General features: G+C 38.9%; 1 protein-coding gene across 9 annotated transcripts in view; it reads right to left on the reverse strand.

Moving 5' to 3' along the window:
- The window catches only part of GTF2I (general transcription factor IIi), an 84,961-nt gene that overhangs the window by 48,918 nt on the left and 17,388 nt on the right, over positions 1 to 18,655 (reverse strand). For all 9 annotated transcript variants that reach the window (XM_040260800.1, XM_040260846.1, XM_040260824.1 and 6 more), the window contains exons 2-8: positions 13,601 to 13,704; positions 10,351 to 10,489; positions 7,471 to 7,605; positions 5,584 to 5,767; positions 5,388 to 5,416; positions 2,682 to 2,736; positions 2,181 to 2,224 (exon numbers count right to left, since the gene is read on the reverse strand). In XM_040260800.1, coding sequence (XP_040116734.1) covers positions 2,181 to 2,224; positions 2,682 to 2,736; positions 5,388 to 5,416; positions 5,584 to 5,767; positions 7,471 to 7,605; positions 10,351 to 10,489; positions 13,601 to 13,699 — 685 coding nt within the window. In that variant the 5' untranslated portion in view covers positions 13,700 to 13,704. The remainder of the gene's footprint in view (positions 1 to 2,180; positions 2,225 to 2,681; positions 2,737 to 5,387; positions 5,417 to 5,583; positions 5,768 to 7,470; positions 7,606 to 10,350; positions 10,490 to 13,600; positions 13,705 to 18,655) is intronic.

Here is an 18,655-nt window from a genome sequence, read left to right on the forward strand (position 1 = left end):
AGAAAATTAGTCACACTGCTTTCATAGTTTAAAACATTTTTATAAATCAATGAAAATCACCTGTAAACATCAATTTTAATGACCCAATATTCCAGAGTAAAGACGGCATACTTCTTAATGATTTTAATAATGAGATACACTGATTTTTCTTTTCCCTCCTAACATGTCTCTTTATTAATAAAAGGTAACAAATCATACCTTTTAGCATAACACTTTGCCCACAATGAGGATAAATAATTTGAAGTAGACCTTTGTGGCCAGATATAAATGAGTGTATATTGTACAATTCCATGTAGAGGAAAGTCAAAATTAGAGAAAAGAAATCTCTGTTGTTAAAACTCAAGTAATGTCAATTATACCTCAAGAAAGCTGAAGAAAATTAAAATGCATAAGCCTTAGGTTAAAAACACACACTCAAGCAAACAGCTGACTTTCAGAGAAGAGTAATGAAAGGGGAGAAGGAGAGCCCCTTCTTGGGGTGTCATTAATATTCTGTATCCCAGTGAGTGTTAGGTCACAGGCATTTTTATTCATTGGCCATATATACACTTATATTTGGCATATATTATACTTCAATTTTATTAAAAGTTTTGAAAAAGATTCTTAACAAATTCTTTAGTGAGTTCTTAATAAAAGGTATTTTCCCCACGTACTCAAAAACAAAGTGTAAGGCAGAAAAAATAAACCTATTTTTTAAAAAAACCCTTTATAAATAAACCACTATGTGTACTATTAATCTACAATTAAGATGGTTAAAAAGTTCAAAAAATATGATTTTTCTCAAATCAGCAAGTCTATTTTTGGATCCAAACTATTCAGGAGACAAATACATAAATAAAGGGGAGAAGATTTACAAAATGGTGATTTCAGCACAATAAACTAAAAACTAAACCAAGATTTCCTATGATGTGAAAGAAAAGAGGTAAAGAAAAAAAGCTTCTGTGAAACAAACTGTGTAACAAACTCAAATACTTATTCCCAATAAGGAGAATTCAACGCTGCCTTTCTTGCAGACCCCTCTAAAAATAACATACATAAAAATTCTCATTCATTCAGTCTCTCTCACACACACACTTCTCCTAACCCCAACAATCCATTTCAAATACCATTAGATTGCTCTGACCAAGACACGCAGCTGCATCAGGGAGCTTCAGTGGCCCAAGCAGGCTGGCAGAAGGAGACTAGCTATTTATTTGAGGGTCAGAAGAACCTGAGTGACAGGCCTGGGAGACGGAGGATAACAAGGGTCACGCATTAGCAGTGACAGCCCAGCCAAAGTGTCAAAGGGCCAGCAAGACAAAGAGGTTAGCAATGAAACCTGCGTGAAATGAAATATGTAAACATGCTAAACAAGGTTTCCACGACTCTCAGAAAATTCTCCAGGAAAGGAAGGAAACAAAAAAAAATCCTGGGGTGTCCAAGAGTGGAACTGAAGATATGGACATGAAAAAACCATAGATGGAGATGGATAAACATACGTATGTAAATACAAATATACATAAACAGATACTCCAGCTTTGCCTACTTAGAAGCAATGATATTCCAACTGCAGCAACATCTAGCACCAACACACGATTTCTTAGCAAAAGAAAAGAAGGGAGTGAGGGAAAAAGAAGACAGACAAGAAAACACTAGAATTGCAATAAAACAAAAAAGAGAGGCAGTAACAAGCGTTGGTCAAGCGATGGAAACCCAAACCCTCACACACTGCTGCTAAGAACGTAAAATAATACAGTCACTAAGGAAAACAATTCATCAGTAGCTTAAAAAGTGAAGCAAAGAACCACAATTCACTCCTCTGAATCCACTAAAAAAGGTAATGAAGACACATCTCCGCACAAACACATATACAGATTTTCATACTGTTATTCAAAACAACCAAACTGGCAAGAACTCAAATGTCCAATAAATGGTGAATGGATAAAGAAAAAGTATATCCTGTACAATGGAACAATATCCAAGTATGAACTATTTATATATGCTACAAGGTTTTAGAAGATGTGCCTCAAATCATGAACAAGCAGCAGCAGCAGTAATGTTAATAAATAATGTCACCTTTTGGAATAAATTTGTTCTACTTCACATCAAAGCAGTAATGAGTCCAAATACAAGCTTCTAAATTAAGGGAAAGTCTTCTTTACTTACATTTCACAACTGATTCTAAAAGTACTGGTACATACCAGAATCTTCTGAGGGTTCTGTTTTTACTTTGACGGGGCCGCAGCTGAAAGGAAAAGAAACCCTGATGAACCTCGGCACGATGAGGGCCACTTACACACAGCACTCAAATCCCCGGCTCTCACAGGATAAACTCACTCACCTGACCCAGTCACTGCCATAGTGACTCACTTTAAAATTCACATATTTATTTCCTTCATCAATGACTTGTCACTGAATTTAGAAATCTAATTCCAATCAACATTTTGGGAGGGAAAAGTAAAATAAAACAACATGGTCTTACTAGAAGGCCTTCCTATTCAATGTGGTCACCAGACTAATCACACCAGCTTCATTCAGGTTAACTACTGCCATTCATAACTACTAAGTCAAAAAGTGCATTTTCACAGGCCCGCCAAAGGATTCAAATGCAGGACTTTTTAATATTCTAATACATCAATAATCTAAACACTAAAACTTGCTGAAGTGTGGAGGTTCATTAGTACTAATGAAATATGCTTTACCTTCCACTTGGAGACAGCATTGACCTTTCAGCATCTGTAACCATCACACGACCACCTAGGTACAAAGAAAATATTAAGATTTAGATTTTTCCAACACTAATATGAAATATAACTATGCTTCCAAAGGTCCTAACTACAGAATGAACAGGGGAAAGGGAGTTCACAGCTCAAGGTCACTCGAGTGAGTATTGCTCTTAGTTTGAAAGAGTGTCCTTCATTCTCCCCTGTAAGGAAGGTATTTAGGGATGATAATCATCTAACAGCTTTTAGCCCCTCAACCTTCCACAAACCTCCCATTAATGAGAAAGCTCCTTTTTTTATCAGTGAAACAAGTACACCAATATACTATTACTGAATAAGACAATACTGATGTATAAAGGAAATCAGATTTCTATTAGGAGTAGATCTGGGGACTTCCCTGGTGGTCCATAGGGTAAGACTCTGCACTTTGACTACAATGGGCACAGGTTCAATCCCTGGTTGGGGAACCAAGATCCAGCATAAGTCCATCTGACTCAGAAGAACTGGACAACAATGACTGCTAACAGGTACCAGGTCCTTCTTAAGGTGACGAGACAGGGTGATAGCTGTACATCTTGGAGACATACTGCAACCCACTGGCTTGTACACCACAAAACAGTGAATTCTGTTTGCAAAAATTTAAAAAAAGGAAAAAAGAACAAGACTGACTCCATCAAATGCTGACAAAGATGCAGAACAACTAGAGTTCACACTCTGCTGGTGGGAACGTAAGCCAAAACCACCACACTGAAAGCCACTTTGGCAGTGTCTTAAAAAGGTAAATATATAACTAGCTACCGTTACGGTCTCGCCATTCCCTTTGTCTACCCAAGAGACATGAAAACAATGTCCAGCATAAAAACTTGCACTCAAATAAGTGAAATCAGTAAACAAATTGGGAGTATCTGTACTGTGGAATACCAGTCAGTAAAAAAAAATAGTATCTGTTGATACATGAAACACGGAAAAATCGCAAACCAAGAAGCCAGGCAAACAAAAACACAGTACATACTCTAAGATTCCATTTCCATTAAAAAAATATATAGGAAATCTCCACTGACAACAACATGAGTGACAGTCTGGGGACAAGGCAGAGAGGAGGAGAGGAATTACGATGGGGGGTGAGGAAGCATGGCGGTGAGAGAGGTTTCATTATCCTGACTGCAATGACAGTTTTCACAGCGTATACATGTGTCGAAGCTCAGCAAACCGTACACTACGAATATGTATAGTTTACTGTAAGTCAATCATATCTCAATAAGCCTGTTAAAAGTTTTTACACTGGAAAATGCAATCCCATTATAATTGCAACTTTTCAATTATTTTGAAAGTCGGTATGGCAAAAGAGCCAAGCCATACAAAGCCACCCACCTGGACAGCTCATTCTTATAAACACTCTATAGAATTATTGTTTAAGTAACCACTAGGCCTCAGTGTTTCAGAACATGTTTCTAGAATCACAGACTTCATAAAATACAAATGGCAAACTACGGCTAATCTACATCAGGGCAAAAAAATACTGATCAAGAAAAAATGAATTTTAACTTAAACATGAAAACCCAGTCTATACTTTCTCAATCTCAAAAAGGACACACACAAAAGCCTACAGCTAACTCAACGGTGAAAGCTCGAATGGCTTCCACCTACTATGGAAAACGAGGTGACGTTTGCTACAGCCACGTCCTGCTCAATGCTGCACTGAACATCCTTGCCAAAGCAACGAGACTAAGAAATATAGAACATTCAGACTGCGAAGTCAAATGTCTTGATTTACACACAACACGATTCGCTCTGTAGAAACTCCAGAAATAAACAAGGTCAACTAACCAAACTGCCAAAAAAGTCATTCCATATACCATATGGACTGTATACTTGAGATGGGTGAACTTTATTTATGGCATGTCAATGATACCCCAATAAAGCTTCTAAAAAACTAATTTTTCATCATAGTGAGAATAACAGAGGTTACTGATCAGAAAACAATATATGCTTGGGTATCCATATATTATCTTGTCCTCTCACATTTACTTTGCTTAGAAGTTGCCAATAACAGTGATTATTTTCTTTTACAAGTCTCAAAGGGGTGCTGGTCTTTTAAATATCCCTTTTCCCTTCAAAAGGAATGTCTGTACTTCCCAGAAGGAAGTCCTGTTGAAAACCTGTTCATTTTTCAACGGCCCATCTTAATTCCCCCTTCCTCATAAACTCCTTCCTGGGCTTCCTCCCTGGAACCTCCACTAACGGTTCCTCCAGGGTGTACACCGAGCTCTGCTGTGGTGACTCCACCCTTAGACCACCAGCACTGGAAACCTTTACTGCTTACACATGGCTGTGCATTCCCTCCCCACCCAATCCTGTGTTCCATCTTTCTGTGCCAGCTCAGTGGACACTATGTAAATTAAATCCCTCATAATTCTGGGGTATGAGGGCAGATCCTTACACCCTGCAAACACAAAGCCTTGAATACATCATCAAGCAAGCAGCCGAGCTGAAAACAATAAGTCTCTGGTTTTTCAGCTCAATACTTTTCACTGGTTTATATAAACATTGTACCACTCCACTCCAAAATGTCTTACATCATATTCTCAAAGAAAATAAAGGAGACATCATTACAGTGTATTAAATTTTTGACACAACAGGTTTAGTAATTGGTCCTGTTATAATGAAAGCAAAGCAATCACTTACCTAGGTGCTTCTTTGGCTCTAGGAAAGGTCTGCAGTAAAACAGAACAAAATATTACATGTCAACACAAAAAGTTATCAAAAAGCATAAATTTAAATGGCTTCTATAGTAAACAATAATAAAAACATTAACTTAAGGTGAAGAATTATTCAACTTTATTTGAAAAAGCTATTGAGGGCAAGGGAGAAAGTACTTCACCTTTTAATGATAAATGAAATCCCTGCTTTGTTCTCCAAAATCCACTTCAGGGTTGCGAGATCATAGTTTTCAGGGTGTTTGAAAGCTACTCCTTCTGGAAGCCCCTGCACCACCACGGCCGACTGATCTCGGAGCATCTTTTCATATGGAACAGGTACCACTGTTGACTTGCCTAAAGCTTTCCCTGAGGTTAAGAGATAGGGAAAAGGCAGAAAGACAGTCATCATTAAATGGTAAAATTTGAAAAACTTAACCATGATCAGTTATCACAGTTCAATAAATGGCATTAGTAGGTTTTTTGGTGGTTTTTTTTTTTTTTTTTTTCTGCCATGTTGCTTGCAGAATCTCAGTTTCCCAGTCAGGGATTGAATCCAGGCCACGTCAGTGAAAAACCCCAAATCCTAACCACTAGGCAACCAGGGAACTCCCCCGCATTCATGCTTTTCACTTCAATTCAGTTCAGTAGCTCAGTCGTGTCCGACTCTTTGCGACTCCATGAATCGCAGCATGCCAGGCCTCCCTGTCCATCACCAACTCCCGGAGTTCACTCAAACTCACGTCCATTGAGTCGGTGATGCCAGCCAGCCATCTCATCCTCTGTCGTCCCCTTCTCCTCCTGCCCCCAATCCCTCCCAGCATCACAGTCTTTTCCAGTGAGTCAACTCTTCTCATGAGGTGGCCAAAGTACTGGAGTTTCAGCTTTAGCATCATTCCTTCCAAAGAACACCCAGGACTGATCTCCTTTAGAATGGACTGGTTGGATCTCCTTGCAGTCCAAGGGACTCTCAAGAGTCTTCTCCAACACCACAGTTCAAAAGCATCAATTCTTTGGTGCTCAGCTTTCTTCATAGTCCAACTCTCACATCCATACATGACCACTGGAAAAACCATAGACTTGACTAGATAGACCTTTGTTGGCAAAGTAATGTCTCTGCTTTTGAATATGCTACCTAGGTGGGTCATAACTTTCCTTCCAAGGAGTAAGCGTCTTTTAATTTCATGGCTGCAATCACCAATATTTGATTTCAAAACTACTTTCAAATACTAGAGAGCCCTATTCCTGTGTTAGCAGTGGTCTAAACCTGAAACGAATTCAAAAAGCCAAAATGGAAAGTATATATTGATAAAATACACACACAAAATTCACACAAAAGGAAAGGTGCAATGGCCCACTGTCGTATAATACAATCTTTTCATATACAATTCAGCCTCAGAACATGCAACCCTGACAAAGCCTACTGTTACCATAAAACACCAAGCAATTTCAGGCTAATATTCTCATTGAAAACTTATTAGATAAACACATCCTACACTCACAAACGAACGTATCCTCTCAGCTGTCTGTGGGTATCAGACAGGGGGGCCCACACATGCTGGAAACTCCGGTCCCCAGAGTTGAGTTTTACCTACAACTTCACAGTGTACCCTTTTATCCTCCCCCGTTTCCTCTTTCCCTAAAAAGAGCTGTTTATTGCATAACTAGACTAACAAAAGGTGCTTTTTCCCCAGGGACTTGTTGAGATCAGCATACTTGTCAAAAATAAACAGGACTCTTCAGGTCATTATGCTGTGTCACTGCAGGTTCTCTGGTGGGGGATGCGGATAGTGGTGAAGTTAAGCATTTGTAGAAGAGGCAAGGGGTAGACAGAGAATCTCTGCACCCTCCTCTTTAATTTTGCTGTGAACCTAAAACTACATTAAAAAAAAAAAAAAACAACTCTAACAGCTAAAGAAAGGTCATTCATAATGTTAACCCAATATCTGGGAATCAACTCATTCAATTGTGAAAGTGTGTTACGTGATCGTTAAGTCAATTACTTAATCTGCCCTTTAGAAAAGTCAACCATATAACATAATTTTTTAGACAATTCAAGTGTATAACCCTACCATAGCAAAAGCAGAAATAGTCCTCAACTGTTTTTCTGAGTGTTTCAATCTCTACAGCATCGACACTCATCCGATTCGCCTGGGCTGTAGATTTCATTTTATGCATCTCTGCAGCCTTTTCTTCTTCTTCAACACCTGTAAAATATTAATGCTATAAAAGGTCCATATCCGTTATCTTAATATTTGATTTTTGCTAAGAATATTTTTTCCAAATGCTAACACTTATGATTTGACAGAAAGGAAAGAGGAGGAACTTTAAAAATAAGAACCTAAAAGACAAATGACTTGAATGGAAATTATAAGAAACAGAGATCATCTCGGAAACAAGAGCAGCTATAGGTGACAATTCTACCAAGTAAAAATTAGGTACTAGTAATTTTAAAATGAAAAGATACCTTAGAATAACTACAAATTTAATATGGGAAGATTATCACCACAAAATCATTCTTGTTGCCAAGTCTAACACAAAAGCTTCTATAGACACTTGACGTATGGCTACTTAGCACTTGAAATGTGCACAATCCAAATTAAGATGTGTTGTAAATTTATAATATAGCCTGGATTTCAAAGATTTAGTGCCAAAAATTGTATGCAAAATACCCCATTAATAATTTTTTTGAAGAAGGAAACGGCAACCCATTCCAGTATTCTTGTCTGGGAAATCCCATGGAGAGAGGAGCCTGGCAAGCTACAGTCCATGGGGTTGCAAAGAGTCAGACTCAACTTAGCAACTAAACTATCACCCATCTTTCAAGGTACTAGACATTTTTACATTCACCTCTTCATTTTAAAACCCTCTAGGAGATAACAAAGTTAATCTTCCTAATGACTTATAGGGTTTCTACAGTGATTAACAAGATTTGGATTAAACAAATTAGCAGTGGGGGAAAAAAATCAAATAAAACAGAATTGCTTAGTATGCTTTCTCAAGGACTGAGTGTCTGTTATATAAGAAAATAACATATGATGGTGATAATGACCTTTAATTGAGATTTTTTTTTTTTTAGAGATTTCATTTGTAAGGGGTTTAATTCTCAGAATGCCACCATCAAAATTGAAGCTCACAGAGAATGTAAAAACAGAAAGCAAATAGGTCTAAGAATATCCTGGCATCAATTACTTGTATTTAATGAAAAATGTAAACCTTCGGTGTATTTCTCAGATGACCTAGTGCTGCTCACAGAAGGTGCTGACACTTAAGTCTGATGTGCTGTGCCCCTGGTTCTGGATGTCCCTTGTTACAGCCAGGAAATAAGATGGAAAAATATATCTGGGTAGAAATGTCACTGTTGATTTGTGAGCTATAAATGTTCACCTTTTAAAAATAATTTAAAAGTATAAACAAATGATTAATATGTAAGCTGATATAGAGGCAAAAAAGCAAAAAAAACCCATATGAGCCATCCTGTATTTTGGTTGTTGCTTTAATAAAGGATTTGCACAGGTGTACAAAAGAATAATTTTTATATTGATTATATATATTGAATGATAATGTTTTAGATGTCAGGTTAAAATATATGCACTAAAACAAATGATGTGTTCTCCTTACTTTTTATTAGAAAAATTTTAATTACCTAAGTGATTCACATTATTTTATTTCCATAGGATATTGTCTTTCAAAACCCTGGAAAAGAGCTTAGAACTCTCTTCTAAGAATTTCTAAACTGACTCATAAACCCATTGATTTGGTTTTGGAAGACAATTGGTCTTATCTGCAGAACAGTTTATAGGAAACGAGTATTAGGTACTTAAGCATTATATACCAAAAGATTATTCTCTGTGGCATCAACGTTTTGGTAATAAAAAAAAGTATGAATACTAACAGGCAGGGACTATAATTTGCAACTGAGGACAATTCCCCTAATGCTTAGTTCTAACCACTGAAGAAGCCCATTAGCAAAGCATACAGGGAATAGGGATGTACACACAGCTGCCAGTGGGATTACAGTATTCATGGGACAGACGGCAACTGACACACACATAATCAAAGCAACATTATTAGTACAAATTCAAATAGACAAACATAACCAAAGTCTTAAAAATTCTCAAAATGGTAGGAAATAATGAGGGGAAAAAATTTAAACAGATTACTACCATGAAGCTTAAAAGATAATGGGGAGGGGAGGCAGATACAGTGGAGGGGAGAGATGTTTTTTAAAAAACACAATTGAGAAATGAAATTAATGACTTAAGAATGAGCTCTTATTCACCTATTATCTGCCTTAATGTATCACGAATTGGATCTGACTTGATAATGGAAACTTAAGTTTGGATCTTAAAGACAAAACTACGGACAGTGTTAGGTTAGACACAGATATGAACATTGTCATACTGTGAGAGGGTCTAGGTTTTAACACCCTACAGTAAATTTCTCTAATGCATTTGTTCCAATATCAAATAAACACATTACCTGGATGAGCTTCTGACTGGAGGATCACAAACCTCACTGAGAACAGAGGATAAGATGACTCCATTGAGGGGTCAGGAAGACCTGTGGAACTTTCTTCATGCTTACCCAAACTTAATGCAGAGGTAAACTTTTTTCCCCCAATACATCAAACATCTATCAGGGACAAGACTTTCTTATCTGAATTAAGAAATTTTAATCATTCTGACATTCTACCTTCTAAGGTGTTTCACTAAGCCAGAGTCAAGCAAGGAGCACAGTGCAATAAAGAGTGACTACTTTTCTTAAGCTCTTCAGTATTTCCCCTTATATGTTACCATGTCAGTGATTTCCTTTGAGCATTCTGAAATGTCACCACGGACTCCAGAAAAGTCTTTTTTGGGTATAAATCTCATTCACCTTTAGAAGCGAAAATAATGAGTTCTCCATAAATATAAACATTTATGGAATATAGAAGACAAAAAAATACTTACAGTATTTTACAAAATCTTTCTGAAAGTCCTTTCTAGTGTTGACAAAAGCACGTCCTCTCTCGGTTCCAACAACAAACACATCTGTTTCATACACTGCGATGCACGCCACTTCCGCCTTGGACTTGGCCAGTTCTTTACACTAAAATACACAAATAGTAAATCTTATGTTACACACAGACGTTTAAAAGCACTCTTTCAGCTGGATGAATAAAAAAATCTTATCACATGACCAGCCTTAGTGCCTCATCTAGAATAAGGTAAAGTTTCTAGTTTCTGGCCTTAAGTTATCCTATCTAGAAGAGAGTTCCCATTTTTTTAAAGAGACCGTTATTTCTAAATTGTTTATAACCTTGATTTTTAAGGATTCACAGAATTTTTATGAAAAAAGGGCAGAAATCCTTTGTAACCTATTATAGGTCAAAAACCCAAGAGACAGACTCAGATGTGCACACAGGCTTGCTGGCGAGCACTCCCAGTGACAGCAACCTTATGAGGTGAGGGGCAGCCCGGTTCTGCAGAGTGAGAACCGACAGCTGCTGTTGGAGGCGCTACAGGCACTCGGGAGCTGGTTCCGGCCTCCCCCAAGGAAGGGGAGACCCTGGGCAAGGGAGCCCCTGACACAGAGAGGCCAGCAGTCCTGCAGGGGAGAGGGGCCCAGGAGCCACACTACAACTTCCATCACAAATGCCCCCCTCCACAAGTATCTCCATATGTATACACCACTGGAAACCCATTCAGAAAGGTACACTTCTACTGAGTACATTCCTAAGAGACTAAATATTCTTTAAAATCTTTACAAAAGAGTATACAGCCTTCCATTTTGTGGATAAACAATAATTCATTTAGTGCAATCTTTATAGAAAATGTTGCTGATTCAAACTATCACTCTGAAACACAACACTGAAAAAATCATCTGGGAACAAAACAGTTATGTGTACCTTGACTGACTTTCTTAAAAGACAGTCAGAGACATGAAACCACAGTCCAAAATTCCAAGTAAAAACTTTTAAGGTCCTCAAAACCTACTGAAAATTGCTTTCTAAGAAGGGTCATCAGTTGACACTCCCATCTGTACTTCTAGAAGGGCTAACTCTCAGTATCCTAGCAAACATTACTGTGCAACTTTCCCAGAACCATTTTTAAAAGTATAAACCATTATTATACTTTAGTATAATCAATAATCCAGGGAATTCCCTGGCGGGCCAGTGGTTAAGGCTCCGTGCTCTCACTGCTGGGGCCCAAGTTCAATTCCTGGCTGGGGACTTATCCCACAAGCCACAAGGCATGGCAAAAAAAAACACAAACACAAAACAAAAAAAAAAACCAATAATCCAATGATTAGCATAAAAATCAAAGAGGATTACAGAATATGGAACTTTAGACAGTTTTCTGTAAATCAGCTTATCTTTCACGCTCTATTAGTGTTTCTCTATTGATGCATAAAGGTACTTCACTAATATTAGGCATAGAAAAGTTGTTTATGGAATTAAATACAAATATACATAATTTTCTCCTGGTTTTTTAGTCTTAATATGACTATCTTTAAATTTTTACTCATCTAGAATTTAACTTAACACACGATAAAGACTTTCTTCCGCCAAATAGCCTATGTTCTCAGTATCACTTGTGGAAAACTATAGCTTCCTCTGGTTGTTTTTGAAATTACCACCCTCTAATTCCTTAAATGGGAATTACTTGCATACTATCGCTTTAAAATGGTATCTGGAATAAATCATTTTATACCTACTTTCATGATCAGAAAGCTTCTGAGCTGTGATAAAGCCACAGCAGAGAAACTGTGACCTTGAGGTGAGCCAACAATCGTCTCAGCATGACGAACACTGCTGTACTGAGGCTGTGTTATATTACATTTCTGTGAGATGGACCCTGGCTGCTCACCTATAAGGAACTATTATTTACGTACCTTGTGATAAATGAGGGTGCATTCTTGCTTCACTATCCATTCTTAGTTGGACAACCCTGTCACCAAACGCAGCGTTTACGAAACAGCAAAGCAAGATTCACGTACTGTCTAAGGATTTAGATCAAAGAAACCTATGGGCCAAAGGAAGAGGGATGAAGCCAACCTATATCCTACCACACTTCATAGTACACAACTGGGAAGAGGAGAGACCTTCACTCCTGCTGCTGAGGAGGAAATAAACACTGCCAAAGGCGAGGAAGCTCTGGAGACAGCCTGGAGAAGAGAATGGGCCCTGTGCAACAATATGTCACCCTACATAAAGTTTAGCATTAAAGAAAATGACTTAGCAACAGCAGAGTACATTTAATCTCTAAATTATTTAACGTGACAGCCCCAAATGTTGACTGATTTTAAGACCAAAAGCGAGAAATAAGTGACATTCAGAGAGAAATAGTATATATGGTCACTAACCACTCTAAAATTGCTTTCTTGAAGGAGATGATTTTTTTAATTCCTATGTAGTAGAAAGAAGGGGGGAAAATGCCCTATGGAAAAATAAGAGATTCCACTAGTATTCTGCTATATATATATATGTATGTATTATATTATATATATATATAATACTTAAAGACAGTAAATACGCTGCCTCCTCCTGCTTAGAATATATAATTTCACTGTGTCAGAAAATACCTAAGTCTGATAGTTTTAAAATCTATGAACTCATACATATTCATAAAAACATGATAAGCAAACTATAGTACTATGATAGTAACATAGAAATGCAACAAAATACTTAATTATTTTGCAATTATGTATAAATAAGTTTTTTTAGGTTACACTACATATTTGGTAAAGGCCACCGAATTTAGAAAATTGTTAATACAAAGCACAATATAATAAAGAATAGATGTAAAATAGTGAATATGCTCTTAAGGCCCCAAATTATGGTAATGTTCTTTACACCGATACGGTAAGACACCAGCAACACACTACAATATACAAACTCACTCAGACTAACTTCAAATATCACACTCAAAGTTAAGGCTTGCAAAACAAGGGATTGCCTAAGATATTAGGAGGTAGAAAATTGAAATTAAATGTAAAAAATTACACATTCAGGTAAGTTAAGAACATTCTGAAACATGGTATGCAGGAATATTTGATTTGAAAAGCTTAAATCCCATTAAATATTATTCAAGCAAAAAATCTGTATATACTAAAAAAAAAAAAAAGACAGTGTATGTTTTCCAAAAGCCAATCGATCGCGTTTTCACAAGCCCAGTGCTACCCCACTGGAAACCTGACACAACTGTAGGGCCACCTCACCATGGACTCGAGAGCAGACATGAGGAACGTCACCACCATCCTGCTCTCCGAGGACTCCTCGTCTTCGACAGGCAGGGTGGACACTGCGACTTGGGCCATGATCCCTAGGAGAGAGAAGCATTAAGGAAGTGAGTGCTTGGAACTCAGTGTCCTGCTCAACGTATGTTTAGAGCTGGAAGGGTCCTCCATGAGTTGCCTAAGAACCAACGAGAATGAAAAGTCATGTCCGACCCCTTGGGATCCCATGGACTGTAGCCTACCAGGCTCCTCCATCCATGGGATTTTCCAGGCAAGATCCAGAGGATCTTCCTGATCCAGAGATTGAACCTTGGTCTCTTGCACTGTAGGCAGATGCTTTACCATCTGAGCCACAGTTTTCTTGCTATAGAGAAAAAGTAGGAGACTCGAAAACCAAGTCTTCTAGGAACTTGCCTGGTGGTCTCGTAGCTAAGACCCCATCTTCCAGTGCAGGGGGTGTGGGTTTCACCCCTGCTTGGGGAATTAAGATTCTGCATGCCACAAGATACAGCCAAAAAATAAATAAATAAAATTTATTTTTTAAAAAAAAGTATTCTATATGCCCCAAACTGCTATTATCCTGTAAGATTCAGAACCTATCCCCCAATTTTCCATCTAGTTTTATTTCCATAAAATTAGGTCAGCATCACCTTCCAAAATAGATTTAGATGTCACCCAGAACTAGTTAAAATGTTTCCCAATGACAGAAAGAGGTAGTGCACTTCACAATCCACGAAGTTTATATCACAGTTCAACACACACCACCTCCTTTTCTCCTGAGGGCCCTGATTACAGAAAAGTGGATGAAGCAGACAGGGTTGGGCACTGGATTTCTTTCTTTTGGGCTTCCCTGGTGGCTCAGAGGTTAAAGCGTCTGCCTGCAATGCGGGAGACCTGGGTTCGATCCCTGGGTCGGGAAGATCCCCTGGAGAAGGAAATGGCAACCCACTCCACTATTCTTGCCTAGAGAATCCCATGGGCAGAGGAGCCTGGTGGGGTACAGTTCACGGGGTCACAAAGAGTCTGACACGACTAAGCGACTTCACTTTTACTTTTCACTAAGAAGGAAACAGGCTGCAGGACAAGTAACATCTATGATTCCTTTGTAACACTTTCACTCTAGAAAACTTCAGTATCAGCAAAGAGGCTCAGCGGAATTCCAAGCACTATAAAAATGCAATATAAACCACTCAACAGGAAGTGTTGGCAAGCATGTGGAGAAACAGGAACCCCTGTGCTATCAGGAGTGTAAAATGGTGCCTCCATTGTGGAAAACAGTTTGGTATTCCTCTAAAAAATTACCCAGAATTACCGTGACGCAGCAGTTCCACTTCTGGGTATATACTCAAGAGAGCTGAAAGCAGGGATGTGAACAGATATTTGCACACTCACGTTCACAGCAGCATTATTCACAAGAGCCGAAAGCTGGAACCCCAAGGGTCCACCGTCAGATGAATGAACAAACAAAACATCATACATCCATAAAATGGAATGTAATTCAGCCTTAAAAAGGTATGAAGTTCTGATACATGCTGTAATAGAGATGAACCTTAAAAATATTATTACTCTAAGTGAAATAATCCCGACACAAACGGACAAATGTGTGATCCACTCAAAAGAGACTACCTATCAGACTAAGAGACAGGAAGTAGAATGCTAGTTCCCAGGGACTAGCAAAAGGGCGCACTGAGAAGTTATTATTCAATGCATACAGAGTTTAAGTTTGGAGATAAGACAGTGATGGTGGTCCCACAACACTGTGAATGTAACTAATGCCAGGGGAATTTTAAATCATTAAAATGTTAAATTTTATATATTAATATATAATAAAAAATTTAAAAGGCAAACATACATCATATAAAGACATTCTAAGAAGCCAAAATCTAAAGCAAATTTTAAAAAATTCTAATACTAAAAGAATTGCTTTGCTATAAATAGCATGCAAATTAGATGCCTATTAAAAACTATTCCTTTTCAATTCAGTTAATTCTAGGTTTTAGCAAGAAACCAAACAATGAAATGAAATTAATATGAGAGGATAACTGAAAAATTAAGGACCAACAGTAATTCTATAAAACAAATACATATATATATACATTAGTTTACTAAAGACACCTGGGTATTTCTTAACTATTGTTGTTATTCAGTTGCTAAGTTGTGTCTGACTCTGTGTGACCCCATGGACTGTAGCCCACCTGGCTCCTCTTTCCGTGGAAGTTTCCAGGCAAGAATACTGGAGTGGGTTGCCATTTCCTTCTCCAGAGGATCTTCCTGACCCAGGGATCAAACACGAGTCTCTCATTTCTCCTGTACTGGCAGGTGGATTCTTTACCACTGTGCCACCTGGGAAGCCCTAAGTTATATTTAAATTTACTTAAATCAAAATGGACAAGGCATACTGTTTTTCTATAATCACTTTCATTTAGAATATATTAATACTACCATTATTTCTGAAAGTTCATAGCATTTCTTAATCATCTCACTTTTCCTTTAATTCTCTAGCAAGAGAAAAAAGCTGTGTTCTCATGTCACAAATGCAGTAATTTCTCAAGGTCATATAATCACCCACAGAGCCAGAATATAACATTAGAACAATCTCCTGCCTATTGCTGCTTCCACCTCTCACCTTCAATTGCCACAGATACGCTAGGATATCCATCACATTCAAAGTGTAACAACTGGGAGGGACGCCATCCTAACAGCCTGTGGGGAAGCCACAGGAGACGAGCGCTCCCGCTTCATTATCAGGACTTCTCGGGACCATCTCAGTACTCTTTGACGGGAAGAACCCTGGAGGTGGCGGAGTCCAGTTGGGCTCCATGGGGAAGGCTGATTCTGTCTGGGGCTTTCTGCTCTCTAGAAATGGCTGCATCTGGATCACTTCCCTGAGAGCCCTTAGTCAACACGGCGCGTGGGACATTCCCTGCACCCCTAACCCGTGACTGCATCCGCTCCTCCGGCCTTTGCCAGGAAGAAACCGTCATCGCCCCGCCACATTAGCGGTGACCACGCGAGGACACACCAGGCCGGGTGGTGACACGAGCTTCCAGGGCTCGAGGCCTGACGGGCCGGCCCTCCCAGAGCCAGGAGCAGGAAAGCCAGGCTGGGGCACCCCAGACCACCAACCAGCTCCAAGACCCCGGTGAGGCCCTCGGCTGCCTCCTCTCTGATCAGAGACACCCAACCACTCACCTCCTAGGAAGGGTCTTTTCACCTCTCACCCTACACAGTCAGTTTAAAATAAGAGCAAGACAGACAAACAAGAAGTAAACATTTATTAAACATAGCTATCATGTTTTATTAGTCATCTTTTACATATTCACAACAACCCTGGGAGAGAGGAAGAGTAAGAGCAAAACAAAGTATCCAGGGAGCCTAGGAAAAAAAGAACTTTGAAGGGTACAGCACCTCACAAAAAGGAAATAGGCACTCTTTTTCTGCTTTAATTTAAACAGGGATGTGTGTGTCTGTGTGTTAAACAGGGAGGCTGTGTTTGTGTGTCTCTCTTGTGTGTCTGTGTCTGTCTCGTGTGTCTAGAAATGAGCAACAACGAAAAATCCCCAGGATATGATCTGTCATATCAAAACTCAGAAGGCTCCCAAATAAAGAGACTATGAAACAAAATAATTTCAAGTAACTAAAATGGGACAGTGAGTTCTCTGGAACAAAAAGGGAAATGACCAAAACGACTGTGTCCTCCATGTAAGAATAAATACAAAAATGGCGGATGGCTTTTAATCTTTTTAAACACAGAGAAGAAAAAATGCACTGAAACAATTCAGAATGTGAGCAGTGTGCAGAGTTTAGATTTCCTTTTATTCAGTATGTTTATCATTCACTGGGCATCTTGACTAAGGACTGTCATCCTTTGGTTGTGGCAAATTCTCTGCTATTATTTCCTTGGGGAGTCCCTGGTGGCTCAGATGGTAAAGATCTGCAGTGCAGGAGACCCGCGTTCAAACCCAGGGTTGGAAGATCTCCTGGAGAAGGAAATGGCAACCTATTCCAGTATTCTTGCCTGGAGAATCCCATGGACAGAGGAGCCTAGCGGGCTACAGTCCATGGGGTTGCAGAGTCGGATAGAACACACACACACACATGCACACGAACACGCACACACACACACACACACTTTCCTCAGGTATTGGTTCTGTCCCATTTTCTATCTCCTATCCCACACTGAAGCTCAGATTAACTGTATGTTAATCCTTAAATCTCTTACTCTCTTCTGTATGTTTCTCATTTATCCTCCCTGAACTAAACTCTGGTCATCTGACTTATCTTCCATTTCACTCATTTTTTCCTTCACTTGTACTTATTCTGTTAAAACTACCCATCAGGTTTTTTACTTTGTTTATAATTTTCATTTATACAATTTCTGTTTGCTTCTATGTCACATTTAAAATTTTCTTCACCCCAAAGATTTTCAAGCTTGACATATTTCTTTAAACATAGTAGTGGGAGTTGTTGTTTCATAGTCTAGGATAATTCAAAATCTCAAGTCTTTGTAGTTGTATTTCTGACGTTTCTCATAGTTCTACCTTCAAATGTATGGTCCTTGTTCCCATGTATACCTGACTGTCTTTTACTGTCTGCTGGTCGATTTACATCAAAACCTTGTTTTAAACATGAGACCTGGTGTCTGGGAACAGTACCTACCTGGGAGATCAGCATAATCCAAGGATTCACCTTCCTCGGATCCCCTAGATGTTAACCCAGACCACAAACAGGGATACAAGCTGGCTTATTTCTTAATCAGTCTTATTCAATCGGGGGTCACCAGTTATGGAGGGGAATGGTGACTCTGACCCCTCAATTTTGTGCAGATCCTGTGCTTTGGTTTCAGCCTCTTCAACCCACAAGGTTTTCAAAACACAAGTTCATATGGTGAAACTGGCAGACGCCCTCAGAGCAAAAGAGATTTCCAGTTCTACTATTAGTTCCCTTAAAAAAGAATTTTGGGGGGCCCATTGTGCAGCTATGGGGCCTTAAGTTTTCCGACCAGGGATCACACCCTTGCCACCTGAAGTGGAAGCA

The sequence above is a fragment of the Oryx dammah genome, unplaced genomic scaffold (assembly GCF_014754425.2).
Source record: "Oryx dammah isolate SB20612 unplaced genomic scaffold, SCBI_Odam_1.1 HiC_scaffold_2, whole genome shotgun sequence".
Taxonomy (NCBI): Eukaryota; Metazoa; Chordata; class Mammalia; order Artiodactyla; family Bovidae; genus Oryx; species Oryx dammah.